The 11,133-nt window shown below is 40.8% G+C and overlaps 1 protein-coding gene across 3 annotated transcripts; it reads right to left on the bottom strand.

Moving 5' to 3' along the window:
- Window positions 1-511: 511 nt before the first annotated feature.
- On the bottom strand, window positions 512-10,507 carry Mobp (myelin associated oligodendrocyte basic protein). 3 transcript variants are annotated; one of them, XM_026401625.1, is made up of 2 exons: window positions 10,302-10,507; window positions 512-551 (listed from the first exon to the last, which is right to left on the bottom strand). In XM_026401625.1, the coding sequence occupies exons 1-2, from the start codon at window positions 10,505-10,507 to the stop codon at window positions 512-514; spliced, it is 246 nt and encodes an 81-aa protein (XP_026257410.1). The 3 variants fall into 3 exon arrangements, with proteins under 3 accessions (XP_026257410.1, XP_026257408.1, XP_026257409.1); XM_026401623.1 differs by lacking the exon at window positions 512-551 and adding an exon at window positions 9,740-9,995; XM_026401624.1 differs by lacking the exon at window positions 512-551 and adding an exon at window positions 9,740-9,989.
- Between the last annotated feature and the right edge of the window lie 626 nt (window positions 10,508-11,133).

Raw genomic sequence — 11,133 nt, 5'->3', positions numbered from 1 at the left:
TGTGCCTCTCCGTGCAGGGAACTGGTTAAGGTGTTCAAATGGGAAATAGATAGCACAGAGGAAGAGAGGAATCCAGATGCAGAATTCATTACAAAGAAGGTCAAGGATCAAAGTCAGGCTCAGCAATAAGATGCCAGGGATGGGGGGAATAGAGGTTTGGAGGATAACATGTAGGCTGGCACATGAGCCATGCTTACTCAAAGATCCTGGAGACCTGAGCATATCACGGGGAGGAAAGGACTGAAGGTGAAACCAACTGAGTTCTGGAATCCAAGGAGCTGCTGGGACCCACTAAAATGGGGGCAGAACACACGGAGATGCCCCTTCTCACCTCCAGGCAGGCTGCCCTGAAACTCCCATATCATGGGAATTTGGGGCAATGGCAGTTGCTATATCAGCAGGTGTCTGCCCCTGCATCATATTCAAAGCCAGATAATTGGTCCAAGGGCAGATGGGTCGCGAAGCAGTGAGTCCAGGGGCTGAGGCCATCCATTCACTTGAAACTCCTTTATCACTTCTTTCTTGGAGTTGGCTTGGTTCTTCTTCTCAATCTGGTTTACAAAGAGAAAAAGAGAAATTCATAACATTGGTAAGTGAGGTCCTCTCTCTCTCTCTCTCTCTCTCTCTCTCTCTCTCTCTCTCTCTTTCTCTACTCCCACCTCCACTCCATACTCAGTTATTATAATTATTTATTTGTAAACTACCTTTGAGTAGTCTTTTTTTTCTGTAGTTATCAATTCTGACAGCCTGTGGTCTAAATTAATATGATAATGTTTTTCCTGGACTGAGACTGGGAAAAATATTGTTTAAAAAATTCTCCTATTTTCTAGGTGAAGTGGCTCATGCCTCTAATCCCAGTGATGAGAGATGAGAGATGTAGGCAGGAGAATCACAAGTTTGAAGCCAGGCTTGTCAACTTAGTGAGATCCTGTTTCAAAAAACAAAAAAGATTGGGTATGCAGCTCAATGGAAGAGCACCTCTGGGTTCAATCCCCAGTACAAAAAAAAATTCTCCTATTTGCATATAATAGTAATTGTTGCTTTTCTGGTTACTTGTTGCAGATCATTTTAAAACATAAAAATACACAAATGGAATTCAAGTGCACCCCAAGCCTGGAAAAATGTTCTAATACCCATCAACATAAAGAATTGACAAATATACACACTCACATTATGAAATTTTGGTCATGTTCACATATTCCTAACTTGATGGGGAAGAGACTACATTGTGTTTAGGAAAGGGATAAATAACATCCAACAAATTCATTATAAATATGTAGTCCCAGAAAAGGATTGCTCACATTCTTTCTAACAAAAGTGTCATGACATCTCCTTCAGTTTATTAGAGAGCAGAACACTTTGTGATTGTCTTTGAAACTAATGTCATTTGAATACCTTCAGAGCATCCTCAAAGTCCTTGATTAAAAGAATCAAAGAAATAAACAACAAGGACCATGCATTAGAAATGTAGCACACTTTTATTCTAGAACCAAATTTTTATGGCTTTTCTTATAATTTGGGAGGCTTTTAAAATTAGAAATAAAATGAGCTGGGAGTGGTGGCACACACCTGTAATCTCAGCTACATGAGAGGATGAGACAGAAGGAGAGCAAATCTGAAGCCAGCCTGGGAAACTTAGCAAGACCCTGTCTCAAAATAAAAAATAAGCTAGGCACGGTGACACGTGCCTGTAAACCCAGTGGTTCATAGGTTGAGACAGGAGGATCACAAATTCAAAACCAACCTCAGCAATTTAGCAAGACCCTGAGCAACTTAGCAAGACCCTGAGCAACTCAGCAAAACCCTGTCTCAAAATAAAAAGTGAAAAATGGCTAGTGATGCTGCTCAGTGGTTAAGCATCCCTGAGTTCAATCCCCAGTAAAAAAAAATTATAAAAAATTATAATAATAATAAATAAAAAGGGATGGGTATATAGTCCAGTGATAGAGAACTTTTGGTTCAACAAATATATATATATATATATATATATATATATATATATATATATATATATATAGAGAGAGAGAGAGAGAGAGAGAGAGAGAGGAGAGAGAAATAAAATTATATTCAAGTATAAACAATAGTACCTTCTGGGTTGCCTCTATGATCTTTAAACATGGAGCAAACTACATATACTAGTATTTCCCACAGATACTGCTGAATATAAAACTCAGATGCTGAGATTAGCATGAACACCCACAGATATCACTGCAATCAGTCACTGTGGCATCTTTGATAATATGAGCGTCTAATTATCTACTTGGCACTTCACTGGCATTGGCAGCCACCCTGATGGCAATGGGCTGGCCAAATTATTCAGCAAAATCCCCTAAACTCCAAATCAACCAGCGGAGGAGACTGAGTTGGAGAGGATCTGCTGGTAGTTAGGATTGAATGACAAGATGACAAGATATTCATTAAATAACAGTTCTAAGAGTATACACTTACTGAGTACAGCTAAATAATGAGCGAAGTACTTAATAATACTAATAGGGTAGATAATATCCTTATCTTACAGATTTAAAAAAAAAAGATAAGACTTCGAAAAAGTAAGAAACCTGAACAAAAGGAATTCACAGGCAGCAAAGCTTAGACTTAAACCTGATGCCAGAGACCTTGCCCTTTCCACTGTTCCAGACTTATTGCTAGGTAAATTTATAGGCCTCATTCAGTTGATAACATCAGCCACGCCCTGAATCAGGCCCTAGAGATATGAATGTAAGATTCCCTAATCCTGATTCATGTGCTGTCCTGCAAAGATATGCACAGGTAAATGGACTGGTGAACAAGTAGAAGCATTAAGAGAGCACAGGAACAGGGCACCTATCTACTTAGCGAGGAGCATGAAGCCTCTTAAGTCAAAGGGTCATTATCTCAGGGCTCCTTATTACTGACAATAATTACGATTCTCTAAGTACAGGGAAGGAGTTCTCTGCCTCCACAAAATACCCCATGCACCATTCCCACTGTGACCAACACCAAACAGGAAAAAAAAAAAAACAGTTCACTATTATGTAAAAGCTAACATCTATATAAAATGTCCTAACTTTATTGTATCATAAATAAATAAATATCATAGCTTTGAAAGGCTAGATTTCCGAGACTCTCCATGTAGCAAAACAAAAGAAACAAGTCAGGCCCATATAGAATTAGGGAAGAAAGTGTCACAATTGTTTAATCCATATGTGGATGATTATTATGTGACTGCTGTTCAAGGCATTAGCTTCTTCCAATAAGTGACTAGCCCTAAAAAATGAATTGGAATTGAATCCATCATGTATTTAGAGTTTTGGTAACTATCTGTCATAAGCATCAAGGTGACATCAGTACCTGATGATCCTAGGGAAATACTGCCATAGTCATTCTAATAGTAATAAAAACCTCTATGATTCTGTAAATGCAAAGCATGTTGGTGCCTATTCTCTACTTTGATGATAGAGAATATCAATCAATGGCACATAGGAAAGTTGAGCCATATCCTTAAATGAGGTTTTGAAGAAAGCACAGGAATGAACTGATAATTCAACCCAAGAACTTAATCTGGTTAGGCTCAGGTTTAATCCCTTTTAATGATTCACAAAGCCAAATTAGCAAGAACTTAATCTTGTCAAAATATTTCTCTAAATTGCAAATATTTTAACCAAAACAGCAGCTTAAAACATATAGAAAACATAGGAATACAGATTGAAAAGAAAAATACAAAGCTGCATCTATTCAAAGACAACATGATTATCAATATAGATAACTCCAGATTCTACAAAAACAAAAAGCTGGAATAAGTAAGTTTAGCAATATTACAGGATACAAGATCAATATAACAAAGTAAATTATGTTTTATATACTATCAATTGGAAATTGACATAGAAATAGTACTATTTTAATCGCACCAAAAATCATAAAATAGTTTTAAAACAAATAAAATACATGCAAGGTTTATATGCTAAATATTATAAAAACAAAAAGACCTAAATAAATGGAGAAGTATACCATGTTCATGGATCAAAAGTCTCAGTATTGCTACAGTTGTCCCCAAGTTGATCTACTAACTCAACAAAACCCTTTTCAAAATCGTTCCAGAATATATTTGTAGAATTTGACATGGTGAAAATTCATATGGATAAGTAAAGAACAGCCAAAACATTTTTAAAAATTAAGAAAAATGTTGGAGATTCACACTAACTTATTTCAATACTTACTAGTAAGCTACAGTAATGAAGTGGTATATTGGTGAAAGGAAAGATACATAAATTAATAAAGTAGAATAGGAAATCTAGGAATAAACCAAAACATGTGAGATCAGCTGATTTTGGTAAAATTGCAAAGGTAATTTCAACAAATAATGCTGGAAAATTGGATAAACACATATAAAAAATTACACTTCAACCATACCTCAGTCCCTTTACAAAATAACTAACTCCAAATGGATAATAATGTAAATGTAAAACCTAAACTTTTAAATTTCTAGAACAAAACAAGGATACAAATGTGAGCTTGTGCTGGGAAAAGATCTTTTACACACAACACAAAAACTGACCCATAAAAGAACTCGATAAGTTTGGCTTTGTCAAAACTTAAATTTTCAGTTCTTCTCAAAATAAAATGAAAGTCACAAACTTGGAGAAAATATTCAGAAAGCATTTTTTAATAAAATGCTTGTATGCAGAATATTTGTCAACATCTCAAAACAAAATAATTAGAAAACAATGACCCAATTTTTAAAATATGCAATATATTTGAGGAGACACTTCACTAGATAAGCGTCTTTGGTAGATTAACTACAGGCTTATTAAAAAGTTACTCTACTTCCCACAGCAGAAGCCAGTTGTATAATGCATATTTTTTTTAATTGAATGCCTCATTTTTTTTTGTCCCATTTCCTTCTGTTCCCCAGTCTTTGCTTCATCTCCCAAATAAACTGCTTGCCCTCACATTAACATTTCTGGAGGAATCTGCACCAAAAAAAATTCCTGTGTGGGGCTATAGGAAGAAATCAGAGCACCATCAACTGAAATGTAAAGGAAATTTGAGGAAGTAAAGATGATAAGTTTACATTGTTCTTTTTTAAATTGGTCAGAGAAGGGAAGAAAAAAGATGAGGCAGAGCCAGAAGGAAACTCAGCCTCCAGGAGACAGCTCAATGTGTTAAAGGCTAAAGAGAAAGATTAATAAAAGGCTGAAGTGAGTGGGAAGGTAGATAAATTGTTCAGCAGAGAGACCCTGGAGAAAACACAAGAGAAGAAGACCACAGGTGTGTGCAGTGGGGAGGAGGAACCAACACTTCATCCTCTGAGGCGGAGAGGAAGGATCTGAAGGCAGACACGTGGTCTGATACACACGTGGGGCTGGTGGATGCAGGCTGGTCTAGGGGTTGGTGCCATCTGTAGTGACACAACCCTTGGAGCTATCCAGCTTTTGTCAACTATGCTCAGCAGCTCTGTGCCTACATGTGACTATGCTCAACAGCTGGAAAAACAGAGCACTATAGGCAGGTCAGGAGCCTAATCTAGAACTGGGGATGTGCAAGTATTATGGAAGGTGGAGATCAACAGAATTAAGTCTGTTAGAGACGGGATGGCTACCCAAGTGGCCCAGATCAGCTAAGGACGTATCACCAGGCAGGGACTGTCACACTGAGGAACCACACACATCCTTGCCCAGGTTTTGGTACCAGCTCCTGTTCTGCATAGGCTCTGTGCAGGACCACAGGATGCACATAGGCCTGCTCTCTATGGGAAGTCTATGTGGCACAGGTGGAGCAAATCCAAGAGTTCAGTCACTCAAACTCATGAAAGCAATAATGCAACCTGGGGAGGCAGGTAGGGCAAGAACCTCAACAAAGCAAAAGCTCGGGTCCTTTCCCTAGCTCTGCTAGTCTTTGGGGGAAAAAAATAGATAAATTTCTGATCTTGTTTTTGGCTCAAGAATTCAAAAACAGAATGCCAACACATAATCACTAGGATGAAATTAGGTATAACACATTCCAGTTTTCCTTCAAATATATAAGAAGGAAATTCTTTCCAAGACATGACTACAGAGTTCATGTTTTTCTCCCAGGGAAACAGAGGCAGGATCCAGAAAAAGAACTGGAAGAGATAGTTTACACAATTCTGCACAAAGAAAGGCAGAGTGTTCTCTAGTTCTCTGGGAGGAGAAATTGCAGAGTCAATCTCTTCAGCATCAGAAAAGACAAAAGAGGACAAATTATGTTATAGAAGGTGTCCAGGGAAAGTTGGGGTTTGCATGCCTGAAAGACAGGAAGGCAATCTCTACCCAACAGTCTGGACCTTTGTAGCTGGTTCTGATGGCTGGTACTGTCAGTGCACACTCTCAGACCCCCAATAGTAACTGATTATGGGTCATCCTTCTTCCAAAGCAAATTCTAGTCTTCAATTATAATTGACATTTATAGAACCATTTATAACTGCACTATTTTTTGTAGGTCTTGATAATTCCAAACTCAAAATAACATAAAAATATGAATCTCTCCTTCCATAGTTGCAAAAGGAAAATACAGTGGTTTCTACTCCATTGCTAATGGAACCATCATGGATTATCCAGCTAGAGGTGCTTTCTTTAGAAGCACTCTGTTGCCATGCCTGGCCCAAGATAGTGAGTAGTCAACCAACTACCAAACTGAGGCTTGCTTCAATTTTGAGACTCAAGACTACATACAGAATTCTCTGTTTCCTAGAAAATAAGTCCCATGGAGAACTTAAGTCTACTTACCTTTTCCTCTAACCATTATCTTTCCTAGGTTTTGATCTTATTATCTGATAAAATGAGATGAAGAAATAAATAAATGACTAAAGGAGAGAGATATAGGAGATAGAATCACTGGATATGAGCTGAGGTTGGAGGTGACCAAGGGCTGCCCTTGGAGTTAACAGCAGCATCACTGAGGGATAAACCACTCATAAATATCATCTGAGCAGCTCAACCCAGGGCCTACTTCATTTCCCTTAATTTTTAGAGCTTGGTACAGTCCTGTTCACATGGTCTTGATGAACAGGCTTGATAAATACATGCAGAATACACTGGTCCTCCAGGTTATTAAGGTGCAGGGCTTGGTTTGGTGCAATATAAGACATGTTTTCAAACAATGAGTCAAAGGCACACAGCACTGCCCCCATCTGCCCCCATCTGTGTGATTGATGGACTCCAAATGATGGCCATGGTGGTTTTCAAAGAACCACAGATCTCCAGCTATCCAAAGCAGAACACTGAGGAATCAAAAGAAATTCAGCCCAGAAAATGCATGAACATTAAAAGCAAGAAAACTTGTGAAGTACTAAAATCTTTTTCAAAAACTGAGAAAGCAGGATAAACTAAATGGGAAATTCCAGAGTTTCCTCTTATCAAATTCAGGAACACTACTGTATTCAATCAGGATTCTGGGAATCATTCCAATCGGTTCCTAAGATTAAATTATGCTCTGGTTTTTGAGAAGACCTATTCAAGGGAGTTATTACAAACCCAAAAGTCCTCTGTCAGAATTGCCTAACCTCTCCAGGCAAAGCCTCCTAGGTGGGACCATTTCAGAGGCAAGTCTGATCAGAGAAGCTTTTTCTATCCTTTTTTAAAGCATGCCTTAGTAGCTCTGCTTATGAGTGAATTTTTCCCATTAACCCACCTCCTACTCCTTTGATTTGCAATAGTCAGCTGGTATCAATAGAGGAAATATATTATATGGCAATGAAGCATATTTAATGCATTACCTTAGGACCTTTGAGATGCTAAGAAGAGAAAATAAGTCTCTCAGGTAGGGCTCAGATAGCACACAAGCAAAGTTATGAGACATTATGAAGGTAGCTTTTGGGGTCCTCTGTCCCCAGGTACGGGGCCATGGCTGAGAAGGCAATGGTAGTCTGTGGAGGCACCTTCTCTGACACTCACTGAGACAAATTAACCAAGGGAGTCAAGACCCACCAACACCAGGATGTCTTGAATTCAGGTGAACACAGTGAGCAAAGCTGGATCCAGACAAATGCATTGCTAGTTTTGCTTTCATTGTCTTAACATTCCTCTCCAAGCCCTCTCCAGCAAAGAGCCAGCACTGAACTTACCGCAGCTGACATGCCTCTTAGAAAATTAATTTCTTCTGCTCCCACCTTTCCTAACCAACTCTGCATATTAAAACTTACCTGGCCTTGCTACCTTTTACTCCAGCCCCTTGGAGGGACCGAGTGAATGACTGGGTATCCTGAATACAACTTGCTACTGAAGTTTTAGTGACCAGCCTGTTATTTGCTTTGCAAATTAAACTCACCTGATCCTGCATCTTTGTAATGCTTTCACTTTGGATACCATAAATTTGGTATTTCTCACATCTTTTACTACATATCACAGATAATCTGGATCATTAATTTATAGATGATTTAGGTCAGGGTGGTTCATTATGTACTCTTTGTTCTTTATCACTACAGTTGTAAGAAAGGCTGTTCGTTGATAATGCAGATCCCCTGGCTTCACTGGTAATCCAGTGAACATGCCTCCCTATCGATTCTTCTTCTTACTAAATTAGTAAACATCATGTAACATCTGCACCCAGCAACGGGCTATACAGGTGCCAGGTATCAGAGTTGATATGAGAATATCAAATACAATTAACACCCACTACCGTCTTATATAACAGATTAACTTTCCAAAATTATAAAAGGACTAAAAAGTTGGCCTGCCATGTGAAAGTAAGCTCAGGGGGATCCAGGGGAAATCTTTGTGCCTTCCCTCAATTTTATTATAAACCTAAAACTATTCCAAAAATTAACATCTATTTTTTAAAAAGGAAAAAGCCAGACACCTAAGAGCAATGGACATGCACCTCTCTGGATCTCCTGTTCCTCTATATGAATCACCTTCTTCTTCTTCTTTTTTTTTTAAAGAGAGAGAGAGAATTTTTTAATATTTATTTTTTACCTTTTTTCGGTGGACACAACATCTTTGTTTGTATGTGGTGCTGAGGATGGAACCTGGGCCACAGGCATGGCAGGTGAGTACGTTACCACTTGAGCCACATGCCCAGCCCAATGAATCACCTTCTTCTAACCCTCTATTCACCCTAACCTAATTTCCTCCTTGGACCCCCAAAACTCCTGTGCCAATACTCCCTACTCAAAGGACCTCAAGGTCCAATATACACTCTTATTATGGAAATACTAGAGCACTTACACTCTATACCTGACTAATTATTCTCTTACTTGGTCCTGGTGAATCACAAATGCCCTTGCTTGTTCACCTCCATATTCTCTTCCCTACTACAGAGCGTAGAATCCTATGGGTATGCAGTAAGGTTTGCCCCTATGACTAAACAGATGAACTCATGAGTAGCTTTGCCACTGAGATTGACATCTGATGAGGATGGGAGAAGGATCCCACTGAATTTCTCCTTTTACACAAACACAGATATTCCAGTAGTCACCCTTCCTCCTCTCTGAGGCACAAGCATGGAGCTAATCATTTATTCAATCTGTTACTGTGGTCAGTAACCTTAACTGGTCACTTCATGATTTCCAGTTCTACTAGACAAAGGACCCAGCCAGGTGAAATCCGGACCAACAGTGAGTGTCTAGGAGGAAAGCAGAAGCCACACCAGGTATTTCCAACAGAGGGGATTTAATGCAGGGCCTTGGTTACACACGTCGGGGAAGGCTGACAGCGGGCCATCCAGAGAGCCCCCTTGTCTATAAGGACAGGCAACAGCTACTAACCTTGGGGCTGGGGCAAACAAAAGGGAAGAGATGGTGTTACCAGAACCTAGAAGCTTTGATGGGAGACCCCCCGCGGCTGGCGCCTGGCCCTCTGAGGGGACTGCTGCGTGCTGGTTGCTTGGCCTTCTGGGGGGGACGCTGCTTGGCTGGAGGTGGTCGGACCTCTGGGCGGGGACGCGGCGGACGCTCGGACCTCGGAGGGGACCGTGGCTTGGCTGGTGCTCTGACCACCGCGGGGGGCGCCGCTGGCTGTGGCTTGGGCCTCTGAGGGGACGTGGCACGGCGGCTGGGTCTGAGAGGGCCAAAAGAAGCTGGAGGCTGGAGGCTGCAGCCAGGGCTCTCCTCGGCTGCTCAAGGGCTGCTGACGGGAGCTGGAAACAGGGGGGAAGGCCCTGCTCCCCCTCCCACCTTCCGATCGCCCTCGAGCGCCTTCCAGTGTCCGGACCTAGCAGGGAGCTAACTGTCAGGATCCCCGAGAGCGGTTCGCGGAGCCCCAACCCCGGCATCACGGAGCGCGGAGGCAGGGCGCGCAGGGAGCCCAGAGACGACAGGCGGGTGCCCAGCGCCGGCGCCAGGGGCAGCGGGGCCACTCACTCACCTGGTCTTCTGGCAGGCGCAGCAGATCCAGTCCTCCTCTTTCTTCTGGTAGAAGCAGCCGCTCTTGCAGAGGCTGTATTTCCGATCCACGATCTCCCGCTTGGAGTTGAGGAAGGTGAAGGGCGGGCAGCAGTGGATGCTGAAGTGCTCCGAGAACTTCTGGTTCTTGGAGAGTCTGGGACCCTCCTTACCCATTTTCTGACTCATCTCACTGGAAATCGTCCACGTGGGAGAGATGGGGAGACATCAAACAGAGCTGTCAGGAAAGGGAGGTTTCCACCCAAGGAGGCCACCCCCCTGTGACTCCCACTGTCCCAGTTAATATTCAGGGTGGCCCTACAGAACGAAAGCCTAGAAACTCAACGTCTGGCCCAACTCTACAGAAGGAAACTAAATGAATATTTATGGATGTTTATCTTTGCATTTTTAAAGTCATGCTTTATAGGAGAAAAACTATTCCTTATGTTTCAGAAATCTATACAGATAGAAAAAAATCTATACAGGATAGTCAAACATATCTTTGGCTAAATAGTATTATAGATTTAGGAAAGGCCATTTGTCTAAAAAGCAAAAAAAATTAGTTTATTATTAAAACTATAATCACTATTCATACAATAAAATACTACACAGCAATGAAAAAGAATAAACTGATACACACATTTGAATCTCACAAATATAATGCTGAGCAAAAAGAAGTCAGACACCAGAGGATGTGAGCTGTATGATTCACTCTACATGAGGTTCAAAAATAGGTAAAACTAATCTATGACTCTAGAAATCAGCATAGTTATTCTCGGAGAAGGTGGGATCTGACTAAGCAGAGGCCCAATAGA

Source organism: Urocitellus parryii, chromosome 3, assembly GCF_045843805.1.
Source record: "Urocitellus parryii isolate mUroPar1 chromosome 3, mUroPar1.hap1, whole genome shotgun sequence".
Classification (NCBI taxonomy): domain Eukaryota; kingdom Metazoa; phylum Chordata; class Mammalia; order Rodentia; family Sciuridae; genus Urocitellus; species Urocitellus parryii.
Note: the sequence above shows the minus strand (reverse complement) of the source record. Positions and strands in the feature narration are given on the sequence as shown.